Source organism: Moschus berezovskii, chromosome 8 (genome assembly GCF_049115385.1).
Source record: "Moschus berezovskii isolate FMDL1 chromosome 8, NW_MosBer_1.0, whole genome shotgun sequence".
Lineage (NCBI taxonomy): Eukaryota > Metazoa > Chordata > Mammalia > Artiodactyla > Moschidae > Moschus > Moschus berezovskii.
This window is the reverse complement of record NC_142467.1, coordinates 15,761,094-15,786,176: the sequence shown is the minus strand read 5'-3', so window position 1 is coordinate 15,786,176 and position 25,083 is coordinate 15,761,094. Positions and strand designations below refer to the sequence as shown.

Genomic DNA, 25,083 nt, shown 5'->3' with positions numbered 1-25,083 from the left:
ACATAAATCACAGCAAAATCCTTTACAACCCAACTCCTAGAGTATTGGAAATAAAAATAAACAAATGGGATTTAATTAAACTTAGAAGCTTTTGCACAGCAAAGGAAACTATAAACAAAGTGAAAAGACAACCCTCAGAATGGGAGAAAATAACAGCATATGAAACAACTGACAAAGGATTAATCTCCAATATACAAATGAATGAAAATCTTATTCTCATATTTTCATTCCTAGCACTTAGGACATTGCCTGACATATAGTAATAGTTTCCCCATAAATACTTTCTGATTAAAGGAACAAATGAGTGAGTGAACAAATGAAGAAATGAGCTTCCAATCTTATGTGGAATCTATAATTGTTAACATTTTAAAATTCTATTCAATTTAACAAGTGTACATTGAGTGCGTATTTACTATAATAAGAAATTAAGTTTACCTTTAAACTTACAAAAAAATAGAATGATGGAAATATTCTTCATTTACAGTTCAACACCAATGGTTTTTTAATAGTCTTTTAAAAATTCTTTTCAATTACTTGAAAAGCTGCAGTTTAAAAAGGAATACTGCTGGGAGTAAGTAATCTAAATACTAAATATAAACACTCTATAATAGTCTACTACTGACAAGGGATTAATCTCCAAAATACATTTAATACAAACACTTCATGCTCAATAACAACAGAACGAAAAACCAAATAACCCCAGCAAAAACTGAGTGCAAGATCTAAAGAGACATTTCTCCAAAGAAGACACACAAAGAAGACGGCCGAGAGGAGCATGCAAAGATGTTCAACATCACTATTAGAAAAATGTAAATCAAGACTACAGTGAGGCATCACCTCACACTGGGCAGAACAGTCATCACCTAAAAGACTACAAATAAATGCTGGAGATGGTGTGGAGGAAAAGAAACCCTCCTACACTGTCGGTGGGAATGTAAAATGGTACAACCATATGGAAAACAGCATGGAGGTTCCTTAAAAAAACTAAATACAGAACTATCATGTGATCTAGCAATCCCACTCCTGGGCATATATCTGGAGAAAACCATAATTCAAAAAGATACATGCACCCCAATGTTCAATGCAGCACTATTCACAATAGCCAAGACACAGAAGCAACCTAAATGTCTATCGACAGAGAAGTGGATAAAGAAGATGGAAACATGCATACAATGGAATATTACTCAGCTATAAAAAAGAACAAAATAATCCCATCTGCGACAACATGGATGGACCCAAAGACTGTCCTACTGAGTAAAGTCAAGTCAGACACAGAAAGACAAATATATGATATCACTTACACGCTGAATCTATAAAAAATGGTACAGAAAAAGAGACAGATGTAGAAAACAACCTTACAGTTACCGGGGGGGAATCTACCAGGGGAGAGATAAACTGTGAAACTGGGATTGACATATACACAGCACTATATATAAAATACATGACTAACAAGGACCTACTGTACAGCACAGGGAACTCTGCTCAGTACTCCGTAATGGCCTATATGGGAAAAGAATCTAAAAAGAGCAGACATATGTATATGAACAACTGATTCACTCTGCTGTACACCTGAAACTAACACAACACTATAAACCAGTAACACTTAAATAAAAATTAAATACATAAATAAATAAAATACTCTTATTAAACCTGAAAGCAATTTAATACTCTTAGTTCAGAAATATGAAGAAACATACCTTAAAGGTACAACTTTTTAGAAACATCAGTTTTATAAAAGTCAACTTCATAGTTTCTTTTTCAGTTATTAAGTAACTGATAAAGTGTGAATTGTTGTAAATACAAGGACGTAAAATTTTGATACCCTGAATACCATTTCCACTCTGTCCAGACTTAGTTTGAAACTGCAGGCCTGTAATTCTGACTTTATCAGGAAAAGCCTCTATGAATTTAAAATATCTAGTCTAACATACAGCGTTTTTCTATATTATTTCATGTTTCCATTTTCTAAATTCAACTGAATGATCAACTTTCGTGATACAAACTGTGGGGAGTACATGGCTCAGTACCAATTGCTGGGTCTCATTATTCTGATCCTCAGTGCACTCAGCCAGCAACTGAGTCAACTTCCTCCACAGCTGATGAAGCTCCTGGTTGTCTGCACCTTCTTCCTGTCGTGTCTTTATCAATTTGTGCCATGTTCGGGCCACCTATCAAGGAGATTTAAAATGTTTACTATATCTAAAATACTGAAACGCTATTAAAAACATTTAAATCTACAAATATAAACATTTTTATTTACTAAAATATAAAAATTGCAAAAGCAGAGAGCTCCATCTATTATGAATTCCATAAAAAAATAGGATGATTGGGTAAACCCACATAGTCCTTATATGAGAAGGATGACTGAGATGCCAGAGTGCATACAGGAATGACTACATGCCCCAGTCCTCATAACTTACAGCATCAACAGGGGGACGCCACAACGAGTCCCTAAATTCTACAGATGATATACTTTTACTTACTTTATTTATCCCTGCCCGGTTCTGAAAAAGTTTGCAAGTTATACCTGAATTCCAAGTTACAGTTTTCAAAGCACTGTTGTTTTGATGCTGTACCATATGTTAATTTTTTAAATGTTTCCTTAAGCTAAATGAAAGCTTCCTTTTAGTAATGGTTTTATTACAAGAAATTTACTACCCAAGCAAATCATTAACCGACCTCTACGTGTTTCTTTTCTTGGTAATACAGATCCACCAGTTTCTTACAGACATCACACCACTTCTGTTTGTCAGCACTTAGAATAGAAAAAGAGGATTTTGAATCTGATTAATGAAAAAAAACTGAGGACTTAAGACACAAAAATTAAAATATCCCCCAAATAATACTACTGGAACATATCCTCTATCACACTACAGCAAAATTTCATAAAATGAGCCTCTCATAAAAAACAAAGGTATAAGAAATATTATCTTCTTTTATATTGACTAAAAACAATATCAAAGTTCTCAAATTAGTCAACCCCCCTACTATTACTGTTTCAATCACAATTAAGAGATTCTGTAACAATAGTTTGAAAGGAAAATGATTTCCAATTCCCAGTAAATGTCTGAAGTACTTCTATATAATTTTAACCAGTTTCTTCTATTTCAATCCTTTAAAGAAACCAGTCTTTCCCCACACATTGATTACCTTTCATACAGATCCAGGAGCTTTTGGTAAACACCAGGTAAGTCATCCTTAGCATTTATGTGATTACATTTCTCATACAAACTTGCTAACCCCTGAAAGAGGAAACAGCAGCAATTACTCTTCCAAAGACATCCAGTGTGCTCACATTTATTTTGCTAAGTAAAGTGACAATCTGTAAAGATTATTTATGATAGAGAATATTATAGTTTACAGATGAAATAAAACGTCTGGGATTTGCCTCCAAATAATTGGGGGTAGGAAGGAGTGGGTGAAAGTACAGATGAAAAAACACTGGCCTTGAGTAGGTTTTCATTGAAACTGGATGATGGGCAGAGTGGTTCATTCCATCATTCTCTTTACTTTGAAAATATATTTCACCGTAAAAAATACTTCTTAAATAATTACTATGCAATTTTAACCCGTAAGATGTTACCACACGACACTATTTTCACATGGTCAAAAGAAAGAAATCCAAGTACTCTGTGGAAATTATCATTTTTGCATCAAATAAAGATAGATATCCTAAGCCAAATAGTACACAACAAAATCTGGCATCAGAAAGATGTTACCAGACAACCTACTCATGTTCTTGTTCATGTGAACCTGAGACAAACAGGTTCATGTTCTCCAGAGTGTTCTGCTGCTGCTGCTGCTAAGTCACTTTAGTCATGTCCAACTCTGTGTGACCCTATAGATGGCAGCCCACTAGGCTCCGCCGTCCCTGGGATTCTCTAGGCAAGAACACTGGAGTGGGCTGCCATTTCCTTCTCCACCAGAGTCTTCTACCTCCTATTAATCACAGTTTCTAAGATGTGATTGAGATACGAAACAAAGTCATTAAACATGAAAAAGCTGGAGAAGTCAAGTAAAAAACAGAGACCATTAAATAAGAAAAAAGAATGTAACTCATACTCATAGATACAGAATTTCAAATTTTTTCATGTTATATTTTTAAAAACACGTTAATATACCATCTTTTCCCTCAGATAAGCATAAATAATATTCTTCATAAGTCTCTCATATACATACATAATTAAGTTGGAGATTTACTTAATCATGTTTCAATTTCTGTCCTAACATTTGGAAATAATCCTTTGGATTAGACGTTAAATAGTAGCAAACAGCATCCTTGGCACCAACTAACTTTCAAGTTTATGAGATCAATAAATTTCATTTCTTCTCTCTTATACTAGGGAAATGGAGGTCAAAATGCTTATTGTAAAGGTGTCACCTGTATTTTGAAAAAAGTTCTTTCTATCAGTTTAGTTCAGTTCAGTTTAGTTGCTCAGTCGTATCCAACTCTCCGCGACCCCTTTGCACGCCAGGCCTCCCTGTCCATCACCAACTCCCGGAGTTCTCTCAAACTCATGTCCATCGAGTCGGTGATGCCATCCAGCCATCTCATTCTCTGTCATCCTCTTCTCCTCCCGCCCCCAATCCTTCCCAGCATCAGAGTCTTTTCCAGTGAGTCAACTTGTCGCATGAGATGGCCAAAGTATTGGAGTTTCAGCTTTAGCATCAGTCCTTCCAATGAACACCCAGGACTGATCTCCTTTACAATGGACTGGTTGGATCTCCTTGCAGTCCAAGGGACTCTCAAGAGTCTTCTCCAACACCACAGTTCAAAAGCATCGATTCTTCGGCGATCAGCTTTCTTCACAGTCCAACTCTCACATCCATACATGACCATGGGAAAAACCATAGCCTTGACTAGACGGACCTTGGTTGGCAAAGTAATATCTCTGCTTTTTAATATGCTGTCTAGGTTGGTCATAACTTTCCTTCCAAGGAGTAAGCGTCTTTTAATTTCATGGCTGCAATCAGCATCCACAGTGATTTTGAAGCTCAAAAAAATAAAGTCTGACACTGTTTCCACTGTTACTCCATCCATTTCCCATGAAGTGATGGGACCAGATGCCATGATCTTTGTTTTCTGAATGTTGAGCTTCAAGCCAAACTTTTCACTCTCCTCTTTCACTTTCATCAAGAGGCTTTTCAGTTCCTCTTCACTTTCGGCCATAAGGGTGGTGTCATCTGCATATCTGAGGTTATTGATATTTCTCCCGGCAATCTTGATTCCAGTTTGTGCTTCTTCCAGCCCAGCGTTCCTCATGATGTACTCTGCATATAAGTTAAATAAGCAGGGTGACAATATACAACCCTGACGTACTCCTTTTCCTATTTGGAACCAGTCCATTGTTCCATGTCCAGTTCTAACTGTTGCTTCCTGACCTGCATACAGGTTTCTCAAGAGGCAGGTCAGGTGGTCTGGTATTCCCATCTCTTTCAGAATTTTCCACAGTTTATTGTGATCCACACAGTCAAAGGCTTTGGCATCGTCTATCCTATAACATAATAAAAAAAGAAAAGAATGTCTACATACCTGCCAAGCTAGTAGCTGGTCTGGCTCTAATTCAGCAGCTTTCTTGTACGCACCCTGGGCCTGATCAGGTTGTTCTAGCTCAGCTGCAGCAACGCCAATAAAAACCCAGGCATTATAGTTATTCTTCTCTTGTTTTAACACTGTCTGGTAGAAAAAATTAAAAGAAACAGTCATTATGTTTTGGAAGCTTGTGGACAAACAACAATCAAAGACAGTCTACCTAACAGTTAGGAAATCCGGACCTACCACTAACTGGGTGATCTTACGAATACCACTAAACCTCCCTGGTCCCCAGTTTCCTCAAGGAGAAGGGGAGTTGGACTGGACCAGTGACTGCGGGGGGCCTGAAGTATGAGGCATGCTTTACAAAGATGCCCAAGTAATCCTCGTGCCTCAGCCAAATGCCTCCCTCTGCCCCTTGAGAATAACACTAAGTATAAAAGGCACAATTAAGACTATTCTTACCACCCTCCACGGCACACTGCTACTAGTCACTTACGAAATTATTTTCCATATTGTTTCACCTTATCCAACTCCCATATTTTCCTTCCCTACAATAGCATCTCCTCATATTAAACAGATAGATATTTTCATTGACATTATATGCTAGGAAAGTATTTTGACTCCAATGTGACTGCACCAAATATGTTCAAAAGAAACAGTGGCAATGAATGTTTAAACAACACCTGTCAACTAGAATAAAGATTATACAGAGAGCTACTGCTTACAGAAGTAACAACTACTTGCTAAGGTAACACAGTTTGAAATGGAAAGCAAAGATGTTCTAGTGAAAGGAACACAAAACTACTAGCTAAAATGAAATTAGCTCTTAAGGTTTTACACATTCTAAAGAAAAGAGGAACACTTCTGAGTTGAAGCAGGCAGATTATTGGTCTTATGTGTGGCCACATGACACTTCTGGCAATGTTACCAACATACAGCACAAGCTCCATTCTATCCCATAATGCTACCTCCCAAACAACCAGCACCCATGTGGTAAGCACTAAAGCTAAGCTCCAAACACTGAAGTCATATTAAAAGTTTGTGTTCCCAACACCAAGGGCAATGACTGGCATACAACTGCGGAGCAAACAATAAACGCCATAGTCAACCTGCAGTCAGTAAGGACCTGCTGTCTGCCTAATCTCCAGGTTTCTCAAGATCGGAAACAGACTTCTTACGGAAATAATTATAACAGTGCAGTGAAAGCAGGTATGGAATTCTGAGATAAGGAAAATAGTACCTGATTCCCAACTCCCTCCGAACAAGTCAGACAAGGCTGCCTAAAGGCATGTTTATACTAAGTTACAGGCGCACCAGCAGAGGAGGTGATAAATCAGACCAAACACATCAAATACACTAAGGTGCAACTCCTCTTAAAATTTCATCAACTAGGTTACTACACGTTAAGTCGTCACACATTTGCCACTGACTAGTTCCCCCTCTTTGGCTTTCCAGCTGAGTCTCTCTGATATAAATTATAAACTGCTTGGTAGAATTCATATGTGAATCAGAAAGAAGACAGCTGTGGTACTTCTGTATATATTAACAGAAACAGATTCACACGTGTATTAGATCAGTCTAGTGCTGAAGGAAACAACCCCTCCCAGCACCCCCGCCACCTCCTCCTTCTTACCATGAGTCCAAACAGCCCGTCCACCTTCTTCTGTATGAGGGTTAGTTCTGCCATGGCCCCCACCCCTGCTGGGCTCACTAGAAACCTAACCTCCCACGGGCACCCCTCACCCCTTAAGACTCTCATTCTATATTGCTATCTATTTCCCCCAGGCTTACTCAGTTCTCTCCCTCCCCACTGTCCTGAACTCTTTAGTGCAACTGCTGAAACTCCCAATCTGAACAGCAAAGGTCCCTACGTTCAATCTTTCTTTGAACTGTACCAAGTTCTGTCTCAATGAAACTGGGCTGTGGCCCTACAGATCTTACATGCTGCAGCTGATTTCTTTTCACATTCATCCCACATATCACAGGCTAGGAGCTAAGACAAGGGTTTCCGTTGCTCACACTTGTCACTTGTAATATATCCTTCTTCTGCTCCCCCACTCCTTCAAAAACCCCAACACCTTTGAAGATCAAACCACCAGCTATACTCTAGAAAATTTCCTTCCTGTTGCTACCATCTACCAACCTCCTAGGAATCCCCTTTCCTTCAACGAAAATAGGGTATCCCTCCTCTCCACTTCAATTCCAGTAATCATTCTATCAATCATGCAGATGACCCAATGAATGTCAAGGCCTCTCAGTTACTTATCCTCAGTACTCAGCCATCCAAAACCTGGGTTTCCAGCACATACCTCTCCTATCCTCCCAGTTCAATTACTGCAATGGTAACAATTCTTTAACCTCTATTATGACCAATTTTTTTTTAATCTCACCTCCCTCCAACTATCACCCTACTTCTCAATTCTCATCTCTCATGTCCCAGCTTACACCGTATTATACATCACTGTCATCATTCCCTTGCAAACATCCTCAACTCCTTTGCATTTCTTTCCCCTCAGCTTTCTTACTACCTATATATTGAATTCATCATGTCCATCTCCAAGCCTGAGAAGGGTAACATGAAGAAAGAAACTACACAGCTGAATACACCAATTTCACTTTAATAACATGAAATTTTCTAAAGGACACTGACTAGAGTCTGGTAATCCTGCTAATCCTCACTAATAAACTTCTTCTCTCATGGCGAATGACAACTGTATCATACCTCCTTTTGTCTCAAGCCTCCTACACAACCCCTCTCTCAGCCTCAGCTTATACCTAAGAAGACAGGAGCCATCAGAGGAGGACATTTATCTTCCCACCACCACCACCCCATCTACAAACCTGATGGCTATGGATCTGCATCTATCTCCCCTCCTGTTTAGACAGAAGAGGCGTCAAAGGCCCTCCTCTCAAGCTCTGAACCCCACCCTCACTCACCCTCCCAGGGCCTGCTCTCCGACTACTGGCCTGCACTCTCCTGCATCTTCAGTTCCTCCTTCTGGATATGAACATTTCCCTCAGCACAGAAAGGAGCTTTAGAATCTTAATGCTCACAACCACACACCAAGCTGATTCTCCTGTCAACATACCATTAAAGAAGGAAAACTTTAAGATACAATAGTGTTCCATAGTACAACCCATCAAAAGACAGCTAAGAGACATTCAGGTTTTGGGAACTTGGCTTTGACAAGTTACCAATAGAGAGAAAGACAAAAGTAAGTGGTGGAAGTAACTTTTCCTGGCAGAACCAACAAATGGTTCTACTAAAAGGCCTGCCTACTTTTGTTGTATTTAGACACACATGATTCACATATTACAAATCAGTGATGCTTATAGCTGTAAACATTTCTGTCCTGGAAGGAAAAAAAATATATTAGTTACCTTACAATGTTTCAAAGCTTCCTTATATTCTTTGTTTCTGATGGCATCTCTAGCACTTTTCAGAGCAGTCTTTACTTCCTTGCTGGACATTCTGTCAAAACAAAAAGCCTGTTTATACTTAAATGAAGGCAAAGGACTATGCATGAGGACTATATATTAATCTCAGCCTGAATGAAACTACAATGATACCTGCCTAACTGTAACAGTTCCAACAAATTGAACAAACTTAACCTCTGAAAAAGGCACATGTAATTTCTTCCACATGGAACATTCTTTCCCCTTAAAATAAACATATTTTATTATGTTTAAAAAACAGAAAGTCAGATCATCCCTTCAGATTTTTACTCAAAGGTCACTTCCTCAATGAAACCTTCCCTGGCCACACTATTTAAAATTTTAACACTTTCTTCTTCCAATTCCCAACCACTCAATATTCCCTAACTATCTCTTTAACACTGCATTTATTTCTCTTCAAAGCACTTAACACCATCTAATATACTATATACTTATTTATTTATTTTCCCAACCCTACCAGAAAATAAGCTCCATGTAGGCAGGGATTTTTAATCTGTTGTTGTTGAGCTGTTTCTCTTGCTTAACTGCTGTATCCTCAATACCTAGTACCTGACAAACTGTATACATTAACAAACATTTGCTGAAATTGTATTGTATTTGAATTATATGCATTCTCCATATAGTAGGCTAAAGCACAGATGATCTTATGGGCCAGGACCCAAAGCACACACCAATCTCAGTAGAATTCTACACAAAGCAAGTACTAAAATAAATCCAAGTCACAGAGTAAAAACATTAACACAAATTTCAGTAACTATGATGTAAGTTTAAGAACGCATTCTGTTTTGATGTTAGTTCCTATGAAATATAAACCATTTTAACTTGTTTCACAGTAAGGATTTCCTTAGGATGACAGTAGTATAGTATTCTTTGTAATATGGTATTCTTTGAAGAGAAGTAAACGTAATGTTTATACTTAAATAAAGGCAAGGAATATTCAAGAAGACTGTATACTAATTTCAGCCATAGATATTTCAATTTGTAGACAAAATATTCACTGAAGTTATATTAGTATAATCTTAAATAAGCTAACATATTTTAAGATGTCACAACTTATTCCATTTACCAGTAAACCAGTCAAATTCAATCACAACTTGATCTTGAAGAAAGAAACATTTGTATTTTTTCGCCAACTCCACTGAACTCTACCCTCAAGAACGTAAAACAAAGCTATGTACACATTAGATCTTTATAGCTCGCTGATGCCCAAGGTAGCCAAATGGACAAAGCAGATGGCTCACTGACATAGCAGCTGACAGTTCTTTACATCTGAGCAGGCTGAGGCACAAGCATAAGACGAGAGAAACTGAAGAAGCCAGAGAACTAAAACATCCTTGACTTAAAGAATTTTAGATTCAAATAATACAAAAATTAAAATATCTATTTATCTATAGCCAAGACGAGATTTCCTAAATAGAAAAGGGATTTTTTGCCTAGTTACAATAATTAGACAATTAAAGCAACATAGTTCATATGCTCTTATTTTGGACACTGCTAGTTGGCTGCCGTCTATGGGGTCGCACAGAGTCGGACACAACTGAAGCGACTTAGCAGCAGCAACAGCTATTACCTGAAATTATATTGGCATAAATTTACAGATGTAAAACATCAGAAGGATTTTTACACAATCTGCAAATCTAGTTTGAAGCAACCAAGTCTGTACGCTGATGCAACATTATATGTCTCACACCTAAGTTATCTTTGGTAGATAAACCTGCAGACTGAAAGAAGAGAATGACAGTGATGATGACAACTAATCTGGACCAACAGAAAGGGATAAAAAGAGACATCCAAGAGGGGAAAAAAATCAAGAGATAACCAAGTTAAAAAGGAACAAAAACAGTTTCAAGATAAGACCAAGCAAAGGCAAACAGAAGAATGCAACTTTTCCAGGACAAAGATCACTATCTTTTCTATACCCAACATACAAGTAAAAGCACTTCTGAACAAAGCAGAACCAGTCAGCACCAACCCAACATAAAGCTCCCAAGCTATACGCTGCCTTTGTCAGAAGATATAGAAAGGAAGGCCTCTGCTCTGAAGAATACAATCTCAATCCAGAGAAAGACCTAAGGCATATGAGTCACTGAAGAATCAAATTCTAAAGTGAGGCTAACGAGTGCAAGTGCAATAGGAGTGTAGAAGACAGCAGCATGACGGGAAGTAATCAACAGCTACGAGTGGAGAAAGGATCTGAGAAAGGACGGAAGAAGCACAATTACTCCAGGCAGAGGCACTGCATTAGCGAAGTCAGAGAGGAACGAGTGTGGAACGGGTAGGAAACAATAAGGAACCAGGCTGAACGGAAGAGGAAGGACTTGCTGAAGAACAGAAGAAAGTCAGGCTGGGTAGGTAGAGCCCCAGTTTACATAAGACTGTGAAAATCAGACAGACAAATCTGGACTTAAATGGAGCAGCCAACATGGAGCTGTCAAATGCCTCGAAGTGGGTTATTTTCAAAGACCATATGAGACAAATTCTATTCTTCTCTTGGTTGCCAATTCAAATGTTCAATACCCTTCTATAGCCTGACATGTCTCCACAGGTAATTACATCTACTCTTGCTGTACAAAAAAGGTCTTAATGACCCGGATAACCATGACAGACTGATAACTCACCTAGAGCCAGACATCCTAGAGTATGAAGTCAAGTGGGGCTTAGGAAGAAGCATGACCACGAACAAAGCTAGTGGAGGTGACGGAATTCCAGTTGAGCTATTTCAAATCCTAAAAGATTATGCTGTGAAAGTGCTGCACTCAACATGCCAGCAAATTTGGAAAACTCAGCAGTGGCCACAGGACTGGAAAAAGTCAGTTTTCATTTCAATCCCAAAGAAGGGCAATGCCAAAGAATGTTCAAACTACCACACAATTGCACTCATCTCACACGGTAGCAAAGTAATGCTCAAAATTCTCCAAGCCAGGCTTCAACAGTACATGAACCGTGAACTTCCAGATGTTCAAGCTGGATTTAGAAAAGGCAGAGGAAACAGAGATCAAATTGCCAACATCTGTTGGATCACAGAAAAAAACAAGGAAATTCCAGAAAAACATCTACTTCGGCTTCATTGACTACGCTAAATCCTTCGACTGTGTGGATTACAACAAACAATGGAAAATTCCTAAAGAGGTGGGAATACCAGACCACCTTACCTGACTCCTGAGAAACCTGTAGGCAGGTCAAGAAGCATCAGTTTCAACTGGACACGCAACAATGAACTGGTTCCAAACTGGGAAAGGAGTACATCAAGGCTGTATATTGTCAACCTGCTTATTGAACTTACGTGCAAAGTACATCATGCGAAATGCCAGGCTGGATGAAGCTCAAGCTAGAATCAAGATTGCCAGGAGAAATATCAATAACCTCAGATATGCACATAACACCACCCTTATGGCAGAAAGTGAAAAGGAACTAAAGAGCCTATTGATTAAGGTAAAAGAGGAGAGTGAAAAAGCTGGCTTAAAACTCCACATTCAAAAAATGAAGATCATGGCATCTGGTCCCATCACTTCATGGCAAACAGATGGGGAAACAGTAGAGACAGTGACAGACTTTATTTTCTTGAGCTCCAAAATCACTATGGACAGTGACTGCAGCCATGAAATTAAAAGACTCCTGGTCCTTGGAAGAAAAGCTATGATAAATCTGGACAGCGTATTAAAAGGCACAGACATCACTTTCCCGACAAAGTTTGGTTTTTCCAGTAGTCATGTATGGATGTGAGAGTTGGACCATAAAGAAGGCTGAGCACTGAAGAATTGATGTTTTCAAACTGTGGTGTTGGAGAAGACTCCTGGACAGCAAGGAGATCAAACTAGTCAACCCTAAAGGAAATCAGTCCTGAATATTCACTGGAACGACTGATGCTGAAGCTCCAATACTTTGGCCACCTGATGTGAAGAGCTGACTCACTGGAAAAGACCCTGATGCTGGGAAAGACTGAAGACGGGAGGAGAAGGGGACGACAGAGGATGAGATGGTTGGATGGCATCACTGACTCAAAGGATGTGAATCTGCACAAACTCTGGGAGACAGTGAAGGACTGGGAAGCCTGGTGTGCTGCAGTCCATGAGGTCACAAAGTGTTGGACACAACTGAGCGACTGAACAGCAAACTTGTTGCAGTGGAATCCTCTGTTCTCCTCCTATCCCTTGTTCATCTGATTTGGAATTTAGCATAACAAGCTAGCACTAACACCTTCTCTCTTCACCAAAATATAATGCATATATATAAATATTAGTTTCAGGGGATTATATTTTTATGAAAAACAAAATAATCTGCCTTTCTAGCCCCCTTTCCAGCCCTGAAAATGTCTTCCTCTTTTTTTAGGAAGTGTTATGGAGAACAAAGAGGCTCATTCACTCATTTTCTTCACAAAGCTTTATAGAGCACTAATCATCTACCCATTTCTCAGAGTAAAAACCTACTACTCACAAGGATTCCACATAACCTCATATACCTCTGTTTGGGATACTTCCCTCTGCTGCTGCTAAGTCACTTCAGTCGTGTCCGACTCTGTGCGACCCCATAGATGGAAGCCCACCAGGCTCCCCCGTCCCTGGGATTCTCCAGGCAAGAACACTGGAGTGGGTTGCTATTTCCTTCTCCAATGTGTGAAAGTGAAAAGTGAAAGTGAAGTCGCTCAGTCGTGTCCGACCCATAGCGACCCCACGGACTGCAGCCTACCAGGCTCCTCCATCCATGGCATTTTCTAGGCAAGGGTACTGGAGTGGCTTGCCATTGCCTTCTCCATACTTCCCTCTATTCCAAGCATTTCCAACACTTCAAAGAAAACCCCAGCCCTTTTACAAGTGTCTTTAATATTCTTCCACTGCCCCACAAACTTTATCCTTATACCTCTCCTTCCATTTTTTATCCTCAATCTCAATGATAAAAAAAGTGTACATTTAACACATTCTCACTCAGTGAAGGGTTGTTTTTTTTTTTTACTACCATTAAAAGGGTTTTGATTCAACATATCAAGCATAAAAAGCAACAACTGCACCTAATAAAAAGTCACAAAGTGACAACCATACCAAAAGACAATGATATACTTCAAAACTAACATTTAGATGACAGGTAGATGAACTGACATGTCCTACACACCCCAGTTAAAGCTAAGGAAACTGAAGCCACATTCAGCAGTGCCAGATACACACATTCCACACAGCAAAAATAAGAAGAAGAAGAAAAAATAGTAATGATAACAACAATGGAAGTTAATTACAGAAAAACAAAACAATGACACCTTTAAATCTAATTACAAAAGTCTAAAGGTGCTTTCTGATGACCTGTAATCTGGGATAATAACCCTCACCATTTAACCTTCCTTCTCAAAGGAATAGGTAATATCAATCATTAAGTAAAAGTAAAGTCCAACTACCTATGATTTAGCACTCTAGACACTTACCTTTTACCTATTATCACAAACTATCTTCTTTGTAAACTGAGTTTCAGATCGTTCCTTAAATGTTTATCCATCTAGATTAAGTAAAACACAAGATAGTTAGGCACATAAAAAAGGTAACATACACCACCCAAAACATGTTGAATTTTTTAACACATCAGATTCAGGTTCAATTTTCATAATTTATCATTTAAAACATGAGAAATAATTATGTGCAATTTTCTAATATCTTTCCCAAAAAGATACTAATTATAATCTCCAAATTTCTGAATTGGTCTAAACTGTGTCCCCATGACCTCAAGGTGATAAAAGAAACTTCCATAAGCAATCACATTTGGAAAAAATTACAGAAACTCAAAATACACTGACTTCAATGTAAAAAACTGAGCCAGAAGAGAATATCAGCTACTTCTACATTTTGTTTTACATCTAGAACAATTAAGGGCACTTGTGTGTGGGTTAGTCGCTCAGTCGTGCCTGACTCTTTGCAACCCCATGGACTACAGCCCACCAGGCTCCTCTGTCCATGGGCTTCTCCAGGCAAGGACACCGGAGTGGGTTGCCATTTCCTTCTCCATTAAGGGCACTTACTTATTCCCAATTTGCAACCTAATTACACTGAAGTGAATCTTGTTCTAAGCCACATAAAGAATTCTAAATATGAAAAAAAAAGCTGCCCACATCAGGCAACTAGTTTGTAAATTTAACAGACAAAACTTTTTTAGATATTAATAATCCATCTAATCAGCCATCTGAAATACTAACACAAATTCTACATGACTCCAAATTCTAAGTATCTTTTGATACTATCTCTGGAATGGAGTCTGTCAAACAAAATTAACCTAGAATGCTTCCTGGAGAGAATAGAGGTGGTTTTGAAAAACAGAATGAAGTAAAAAAGGAGAAAAAAAAAAGCTTCTTTAGAACTAGGAAATGAACAAAACTTAGGTGAAGCAGGTAGAGATGAACAAGAAATAGTAAGTTTGCTAAACTACGCACTAGTGATAAACCTATTTAAATAGAAGGGTTAGTTCCACAGAAGAGGGTCTTACTGGTAAGAAAAGAAAGTATTGTGAGCTTCATAACGTCTAGGAAAGTAAAATAAAAGTTAAACAAGAAGCAGGGAGGTAAAATAAATGTTAAAACCTGACTCTCCATGTCACTAACTTCCTTAAGCCCCTATTCAGCTACAAACGATTACCCTCCTTACTCAACTTGATTTTACTGATTAACTCAGTCATGCCAACTCTGTTTCCAGAAAATATCTGAGATTTTGTCAGCCTCTTCATTCTGCCACATGCACCCACCAAGTCAAAAAAGACGGATCTGGATTCAAGTCTCCACAGATCCTGGGCACCTCCAAGTCTATTTCCTCTCTGGTAAAGTGAGGACAACATCACTTACCTGATATGTACCTAGATGGAGTAGCGGAACACAGTATCTGCTAGTTCTGCAGGCCTTATCCCCTACCACCCTTTCAATCAACTGCACCACTTTTTCCCCATTCCTAACTCACAGTGGTTATTATATACTTTTTATACACATTTAAAAGCCCCCATCCTATCTTTCTTGATCCCTCAAGAAGTAACCTTCTTATCTATGTTCCTCAAAAAATGGCTATCACCAAACACAAGTATCCTCTTTAAATTAGTTACTACACAAATACTAAAGACTACAACTTGACAGATGCTTTATGTTCTGGAGCAGAAAATGGCAACCCACTCCAGTATCTTGCCTGGAAAATTCCATGGACAGAGGAGCCTGGCGGGCTGCAGTCCACGGGGTCTCAAAGAGGCAGACATGGGCATGCATGTATGTTCTAAACAAATGTATTCTGTCTCTCAGGTCAAAAAATCCCTATATGAAGGTAACGTATATTTGGAGTTCCTTATGTATCCAACATCTATCAAGTATTATGACCTTTCAGCTTGCAAACTCTACTCAACCAGTTTGTTTTTAGTTTCCCTACATTCAAACTGCAGTAATTTTCAATTGGCTGACGTGAGCAAGGAAGAATCTCCTTTTCAGTATTAATTCCCCAAGGCTTTTCACATCTGCGTCTTTACGTCTCCTGTTCAGCCTGTCCACATCTGCCTCTGTCTGCTCAAAGGCTACGTGTGACTCAAGGCCAAATTCAAGCATCAAGCATAAAGTCTTCTCAAACAAATCTCACGGCAGGTCTGAACTGACAACACTTACTGTCTAGACCAACATTTCCACAAATACCTTTGGAACATTAACATGCATAAAGGTGTTACCCTATCTAGGAATTTTATGAATACCGCACACTATATATCACTTTTTAAAAATCACAGTGCATTTTAAAGGCTCAGAGAAGTTCTACAGTAAAGACCCAAATACAGCTTAAACTTATATTACCATGGAACATTTATTTCAATGAACAGCAATTAACACTGTGAAACACACCAGCATTCTCCAAAGTACCATTTGGGATTTTCTTGTTTGGGGCTTTGTTTGGCAGCTAACTGTACTTTTTGATATCTTTTACACAGTTATTACATTTACAGATGTGTGTGTATTTCCCACAACTAGAGTGGAAGTTCCTTAGGAACAAAGACTTTCCTAGTCTCCCTTTTATTTCCCAGTGTCTGGTACACTTCAGATAGTCAATAAATAGAGAATCACAACAGGTGAAGATACAATACTGTATTCCACATAGTCACTAACTGCACACTTATCAGTGTGTGCATTTCTTAGGGCAGAATACAGTGCTGCTGGTATGCTGGACACTAAAAGACTATGAAGAACCAAAACCTACACCCAGACTTTAAAGTGAAGAATCTTCTGAACTGCGAAGTTAAGTATTTCACTAGAGCAACTAGCCCTTAACACAGGATCTTTAACTGACGACTTAAACATACACATAATGGAGCCCTTCCCTCAGTGTGACACACTATACACACACAGGTACACAGAGAGAGATGTGCACACTGAGAGGTGCACACACACGACTCTAAAGGACCTTTTCTGATATGGGAAGTGGCTGGTTAGCAAATATGCTTTATGTCCAGAATAGAGTGTTCAGAAACAAACTGAAATTATAAGATAATTACCCAAAGGAACTGGGAAGGCCTGGGCAGGGAGGGTGGGGGGACCTGGTGGGGAAGGTGAACAGGGTAGCTGAAAAGAAGCTATTACTCATGTAAAAGTTAAGATAACTGGACTAATGAATGGTCAAAGGTATACAGAGAGACTTCAGCTCAAAACACGAGCTTTTAATAATTACACCAATAAAAATATGGAATGGGCTCTTCAAAGATGTTTCCCATCACTGGAGACGAAAAGGCACAGACTGCACAATCCACTTGGGAGGGATACTGTAGAACAAACCGGATGTCGGAGGAGAAGCAAGTCGAGAAGACTCTTAGAGCCTTCCAGAGCTATATGTCTGGGGCCCTAAAACATCCGTCTTGCTCCAAACCACTACAGCACCTGCTCCCACTAACACTGCCAAAGGGAGAGACAGGAAGAAAAAGATGTGACTCAGATGTGACCGGCAACTCTGCATACCTGTCCTGAGAAAACAAAGCCACAGAGAGTGAAGAGTTCACAAAATCAATACTATCCCACAGATAAAGTTAAATATATTTTTAATGACTCTCAACATTGTTTCTCTGACAAAAAGTGTTCTATATTCTGAATTAACTCAAAACAAATATTTGAGACAGATCCTGTTTGTGAGGAAGCCTATGTGTATTACCTCTCACGTTGTATTATTATTTCAGTTTTTCCCTAGGGTGTAAGTTATTTACGGTCCGGGACTATTGTTTCTGTATCTGTTTGCTCCCACAGATGTTTAGCATGCTGCCTAACAGCGCTGCTTCACTAACATAGATTAAGTTCATGAGAATGCCCTGACATCCTACAGTTAATTAGAGACAGCAACGCAATGAGTCAAGATAGACTACTGAAATTCAAGTCCTACGCAGACTGAGTCCCTCTGTAACCTTGGGCAAGTCATTCAACTTGTCCAAGTCTCAGCTTTCCTATCTGAAAAAATGGTGAAAGTGGGGAAAACAGAAAATACTCCACGTAAAAGTACTTGGCACACAACAGGTGCGCGACAAATGCCTAGTATAATGCTCGGGACATAAGCGCCCTTTAAGTATTAAACAAGTAAAGCCTGTCTCTTTCTGTAATTATTTTCTGCAAAAACCACTGTCCGATATTAGTATGAAAAGTTGATTTCACAGAAATACTACAACTCTTCCTTTTTCGTATCAAAAGATTAAAGCGACTAATGTGATGCACAAATTATACACCTGAAACTATAATAACCACATCAGGAACTTGTCTCTGGGACCAGAAATCTGCTTTTTTTTTTTTCCCCCCAGACTTCTCCAAAGGAGTTCAACAGTCAAGAGAACCAGAAATCTTTTACAAACCACTGCAGCGGAACAGTGGTATTCTGAACCTATGTCGGTTATTCGAACAAGCCACACAGCCCAGCCTTTCTTCCCCTGAGGGCCCGTCCGGGTCTTCTCTCCTTCACACTCTGGAGGCACAGGGCACCTCAGCTCATCCTCACCCACAAGAGGAAACCTGTCTTAGTAGGCCGCAACCCTCGCCCCCGGAGCGCATCACTGCACGGGAGAGGCGGGGAAGGACAAGGCAGGTGGAAATACTCGCCGGGAGAAGGTGTTCGAGGCGCCTCACGGGGCCCGCATCCCGCGTGAGGCGGGCCAGACAGACAGACGCCCCACAAGGAACCGCCCGGTTCAGCCTCAGTGACAGACGGGCTGCCACCTCACCGTCTCCCGGTCCCGCCTGACACTCGGCCAGGCTCGCCCGGCGCCAAACCGGCAGCCCCCGGCGCCCTATCCTTTCTCGCTCTAGGTAACAATTCCCCAGGCTTCAACTTCTGCAAAAAGCGACAGCAACCAAAAACAAAAAAAGAAAAACAGACCTGGCTTAGGAGATGCTCCTCTACTACAAAACTCTCAAGCTCAAGGCATGGCGCATGCGCATTTCACACACACCCCTCCCCGGCATCGACCATGTGACTGGAAGTGGCTGGAGGGAGGTTTAGTTCGCTCGGTATTTGATTAAAAGGTCTTAACGAGAGTTGAGAGACGGGCGCTCCTCCTGTGCGCATGCGCTCGCCTCGAGCCTCATGGGAGTTGTAGTTCTGTGGGTGAAAGCAATCCCCGCCCTCCTCTTCTCCCGAGGAACTTCCTAGAGGGAGGGGGAGGGGGTTCCGCGCCCGGAGGCCAGGCTCCCAGTAAGCGGAGATGCTGCTGCTGTGGGTGTCGGTGGTTGCAGCCTCGGCGCTGGCAACACCAGCTCCCGAGGCAGGTGGGCAGAGGCGCGAAACAGTTCAGGCTTGGCCCGATGCTCCTAACGTGGTGCTAGTCATGAGCGACTCCTTCGTAAGTATGGAAAGGCAGGGGAGGGGGCGCCCTGCTGCACAGCCGCGATTGGCCCAGCCCTTCCCCTGCTTGCAGGCTTCGGGGAGCAGAATCTGAGACTTTTAAACACGTTTTGTCCTGAGGCAAAGCAGGAAATGCATTTTACCTTGACGCCCCGTACAGACCTACGTGTACCACATGGATATGCATGTAACACGCATAAAAACATACTTTAGTAAGATGCACTCCGATTCGCATCTTAGCAATTTTTTTTTTCTTTGCTGGCCCATTAAATTACTAATAAATTTTCAGTCCATATCCCCTCTTGATTCAGTTGTGGGGAAAAATAACATTCTGCATCAACGTAAAAGCCTGTTACCTTTCCAGCGATCAAGGTACTTTTATTACCCAGTTGTCTGATAATCCTGTTAGTGCTGATTTATATTCATTAGTTGACATACTTTGACCCATTCTCCCATATTCCGGATAAACTGTATGCGTGTATGTATTGTTGTTGTTGTTTAATCCCAAATTTAAACATTTTTTGTAACTTTCCCAAACCATCAACTAAAAAGAATACAAATATTATTACCTGATATTTTTAGTATTATCCATGATATTAAAACTACTGCTTGGACAAATGTTTGGTTACTAACTATAATATTAGTTTATTATGACAGGGTGTCAATGTGGTCACGTAGATTGTTGGTGTTAAGCATGTCTGGCAGCAATGAGCACTTTTAATCATTACGTTGTATTGCCTTCCTCATAACCCAGGATTATTAAAGTTACATAATCTGGATATACCCCTAGAATTTTTGAGAATATTACTTAAAATAATCTTTATGATTATCTAAACTTAGGATCCTAACAGGCAATCTTGGAGAGCAACAAGAATGAGTTTATTGTCAGTGCTCTTGAGATTAAACGGGAAGGAAGGAAGCAGAATTGTGCAAAAAGAGAACTGACTGTAGCCACTGTCCCAGTGGAGGCCTCAGCTGATCTTGTGCGTAGTTCTCAAACTAGTATGATGCTTCAGAGCTGTTTCCAGTTTAGGGGAGAAGACCAGGCCTTTCTGCCTTCATGGTGAATGGCCATTATTTGTGGAATGCACCCAGAATGGGGCACCATTTGGAGCAAGACAAACTACCGTCAGCAGAGGCAATCTTTCACTCTAAAAGGGAATCTGCGTGGTGTGTCACAACATCCTAGAAACTTCCGAAGATGACTGAAATATTTGGGGTTTGTTTGTTTTTAATATAGTATAAGCACATAGATTTTTCTGTATGTGTGTATGTAAATTTTGATGCAGATTAATATCTCTTATGAATATAGAAGAAAAGGTCCTGAAAAAACTAGCAAGTCAAATTCAGATATATATAGAAAGGGTTATACACCGTGACTAAATGTGATTTATCCCTGAAGTGTAAGGTGGGTTTAATGTCTGAAAACTAGTCAGTGTGATAGACCATGTTAATTGAATAAAGGACAAAAAACAGGTGATCATTTCAATAGATGCAGAAAGAGCATCTGACAGAATTCAATAACCCTTCATGATAAAAGCACTCAAGCAAATAGAAATAGAATTTTTTCAACCTGATTAAGAACATCTGCAGAAAATCCATAGTTAATGTTATAGTTAACTATAAAAGACTGAATGTTTTCTCCCAAAGACCAAGAACAAGACAAGGCTGTCTATTCTTACTGTGTTTATTCAGCAGTTAAGCTGGTGGTTTTCTAGGAAGGGAATTAGACAGGAAAATGAAATAGAAGTCATCTAGATTGGAAAGAAAAAATGTCTCTATTTGCAGATAACAACCTTGTATAAACAAAATCCTAGGGAATCTACTGCAAAACTTTTAGAACTAATAAGTTAGTCTACACGGCTGTAGGATATCAATATATAAAAATCAATTGTATTTTTATACCCTTGATTGATGAACAAACTAAAATAAAATGAAGAAAATAATTCTATTTAAAATAGCATCCAAAATATAAAATACTTAGGATTAAATATAACCAAAGAAGTTCAATTCTTATACTCTGAAAAACTATAAAACATTGTTGAAAGAAATTAATGAACACCTAGATAAACATCTTATGTTTATGAAATCAATTTAATATTGTTAATATAGTAATAATCATCAAATTGATCTACAAATTCTATGCAATCTCTTCAGAAATCACTATGACATTTTTGCAGAAACAGAAGAAAACCATCCTGAAATTCATATGGAAATTCAAGGGACCCAGAATACCCAAGGCAGTCTTGTAAAAGAACAACAAAATTGGAGGACTTAAACTTTCTAACTTCAAAACTATAGTAATCAAGATAGTGTGTCACCGGTATAAAGATAGACATATAAATCATTCGAATAGAATTGAAAGTAGAGAAATAAACTCTCAAACTCTCATTTGATTTTTCAATAAAGATGCAAAGACCATTTAATGGGGAAAGAATAGTATTTTCAACAGATAATGCTGGGAATACTGATTATCCACATGCGAAATGTCTCACTCCATTTTTACAAAGTAGCTCAAAGTGATGAATTAAACATAAAAGCTAAAACTATTAAACCCTTAGAAGAAAACATGGGTGCAAATAAATCTGTGACTTTGGATTAGGTAGTTTGCATGCATGCTAAGTTGCTTCAGTCATGTCTGACTTTGCGACCCCATGGACTGTAGCCTGCCAGGCTTCTCTGTCCATGGGATTCTCCAGGCCATTTCCTGCTCCAGGGAATCTTCCCGACCCAGGGATCGAACCCACGTCTCTTATGTCTCCTGCATTGGCAGGCCAGTTCTTTACCACAAGCACCACCTGGCAAGCCCTTAGGCAATTTAAAAATGGGCAAAAGATTGGAACAGACAGTTCTCCAAAGGAAATATACAAATAGTCAATAAACATATGAAAAGATACTCAATATTGTTAATCATTATGGAAATGCAAATCAAAACTACAATGAGCCACCAGTTCACACCCACAAAGATGACTATAATCAGAGACACACTATAGTCATGAGAATATGAGAGAAATGCAGCCTTCATATGCTGCTGGTGGGAATGTAAAATGGTGCAGCCACTTTTGAAAACAATCTAGCAATTCCCAAAATGTTAAACATGAGTTTAACATTGATCCAGCAATTCCACTTCAAGGTATATATCCAAAAGAAATAAAAAACATATGTCCACACAAAAACTTGTACATAAATATTAATACTTCCAAAAAGTGAAAACAACTCAAATATATATCAGGTGATAAATGGACAAATAAAATTTAGTAATATTTTTCAAAAATAAAAAAGAAGTGCAGTATTGATACATGCTGCAATGTGGATGAACTTAAAGTCATTAACGCTAAGTGAAAGAAGCTACTCAGAAGGGACAACATACTGTATGATTCCATTTGTCCAAAGAAAGCAATCTACAGAGACGGAAAGTAGAGACAGACCAACAGGTACCTAGATTCAGAAGAACAGGAGGATTAGCAGGTGACAGTTAAGGAATACTAGGTTTCTTTTGGACATGATGAGAATGTTCTAAGATCGATTGTGACAATACTTACACAATTCTCTAAATATACTAAAAAACCACTGAATTCTATAAATTAAATGGGTTAGTTGTATGATGTGTGAATTATATCTTAATAAACCCATTTTTTAAAAGAGAAACACCTCAGCCTGAGTCTTAAAGGTGTAAGGGCGTAAGCATCCTCTCTGCCTCCCTCCTTCACCCCTGCGCCTGTGCTGTTTGTAGTTTTCATGAGTTCGGGAGTGCTATACATAGGACTGTGTAGCTGTCTAGTGAGGCTCTCATTCAGTCTGATGAACAATCTGAAAATAATGCTCTAAACAGTCTTGCTTGATAATAAATCAGACAGTTAAGATTACTATTATATTCTTTCATTAGATTGATGTCTTGAAATCTAAACTTCACTGGTTTTCCCTGGCCCAGAATAAGGAGCTGCATACCAAGTCATGAATATTCATTGGAAGGACTGATGCTGAAGCTGAAACTCTAATACTTTGGCCACCTGATGTAAAGAACTGATTCATTGGAAAAGACCCTGATGCTGGGAAAGATTGAAGGTGGGAGAAGGGGACAACAGAGAATGAGATGGTTGGATGGCATCACTGACTAGATGGACATGAGTTTGAGCAAACTCCAGAAGTTGGCGATGGACAAGGAAGTCTAGTGTGCTGCAGTCCATGGGGTCGCAAAGAGTCGGACACAACTGAGCAACTGAACTGAACTGAACCAAGTCATGGCTCTAGAAGGAGCAATCCAGATCACAGAATTATATCTACCAAAAAGCTTATCCATCCCAAGGGGGGAAATGCCTGCCTCCCAGGAGAGTCAAGAATAATAGCAGAATTCAGAAACTAAGGCAAAAGGCAATTGGTATCATTTCTGGCACTTTATGCAGAAAGCCAATTCAGTTCAGTTCAAATCAGTCCCTCAGTTGTGTCTGGCTCTGTGACCCCGTGGACTGCAGCACACCAGGCTTCCCTGTCCATCACTGACTCCTGGAGCTTGCTCAAACTCATGTCCATCAAGTCGGTGATGCCAGCCAGCCATCTCATCCTCTGTTATCCCCTTCTCCTCCTGCCTTCAGCCTTTCCAAGCATCAGGGTCAGTTCTTCTCATCAGGTGGCCAAAGTATTGAAGTTTCAGCTTCAGCATCAGTCTTTCCAATGAAAATTCAGGTCTGATTTCCTTTAGGATGGACTGGTTGGATCTCCTTGCAGTCCAAGGGACTCTCAAGAGTCTTCTCCAACACCACAGTTCAAAAGCATCAATTCTTTGGCGCTCAGAAAGGCAATTAGTGGGTCTCTTTTTCTTTTTTAAATGCCCAGTTTTAGGGTACTCTATTTGTTTAAACAGTAGGAATGGCCTTAAGAAAACTAAAATGGGCTATTATTAAATTATGAAAGTTATTCTGAAAACCATTCTATAAGATTTTCTCTCCCAACTAAAATGTGCTAGAACTGTACTTAGACCTATGGCTGACTATTCGTTGTGAACTACAGCACCACACTATGGAAAACTTACTTTCTCTGTGGTTTTCACCAGCTAACCATGTTAAGATCCATTTCAGTTCAGATTGAATTACTATGTGAACCACCTCCCATCGAAACCATGAGCAGTGGTACCACTTTAGCCTATTTTTTAAAGTATTTGCTAGTATGTAAAAACTACATGAAATTAAAAAGCCAAAACTTCTAGAATTGTTCAATATCTTCTCTAATAATACAGTTTTGATCTTCATTTAAAGTATTAGTATGCTTTTGACATTGAGAATATGTGTAGCATAA

The 25,083-nt window shown here is 39.3% G+C and overlaps 2 protein-coding genes across 5 annotated transcripts in view; one reads left to right on the top strand and one right to left on the bottom strand.

Annotated features, from left to right (window-relative positions):
• SKIC3 (SKI3 subunit of superkiller complex) overlaps positions 1 to 19,417 on the bottom strand; it is a 98,371-nt gene extending 78,954 nt beyond the window's left edge. The window contains exons 1-8 of one of the 3 annotated variants that reach the window (XM_055429424.2): positions 19,327 to 19,383; positions 14,403 to 14,473; positions 12,145 to 12,221; positions 8,918 to 9,008; positions 5,534 to 5,677; positions 3,151 to 3,242; positions 2,680 to 2,755; positions 2,004 to 2,168 (exon numbers count right to left, since the gene is read on the bottom strand). In XM_055429424.2, coding sequence (XP_055285399.2) covers positions 2,004 to 2,168; positions 2,680 to 2,755; positions 3,151 to 3,242; positions 5,534 to 5,677; positions 8,918 to 9,008; positions 12,145 to 12,182 — 606 coding nt within the window. In that variant the 5' untranslated portion in view covers positions 12,183 to 12,221; positions 14,403 to 14,473; positions 19,327 to 19,383. Of the gene's footprint in view, positions 1 to 2,003; positions 2,169 to 2,679; positions 2,756 to 3,150; positions 3,243 to 5,533; positions 5,678 to 8,917; positions 9,009 to 12,144; positions 12,222 to 14,402; positions 14,474 to 19,326 lie in introns of all 3 variants that reach the window. The other 2 variants (XM_055429425.2, XM_055429426.2) reach the window with 2 other exon arrangements.
• Positions 19,418 to 19,559: 142 nt separating this feature from the next.
• ARSK (arylsulfatase family member K) overlaps positions 19,560 to 25,083 on the top strand; it is a 68,687-nt gene continuing 63,163 nt past the window's right edge. Inside the window, exon 1 of one of the 2 annotated variants that reach the window (XM_055430217.2) lies at positions 19,560 to 19,789. In XM_055430217.2, coding sequence (XP_055286192.2) covers positions 19,652 to 19,789 — 138 coding nt within the window. In that variant the 5' untranslated portion in view covers positions 19,560 to 19,651. The remainder of the gene's footprint in view (positions 19,790 to 25,083) is intronic. The other variant, XM_088838459.1, reaches the window with a different exon arrangement.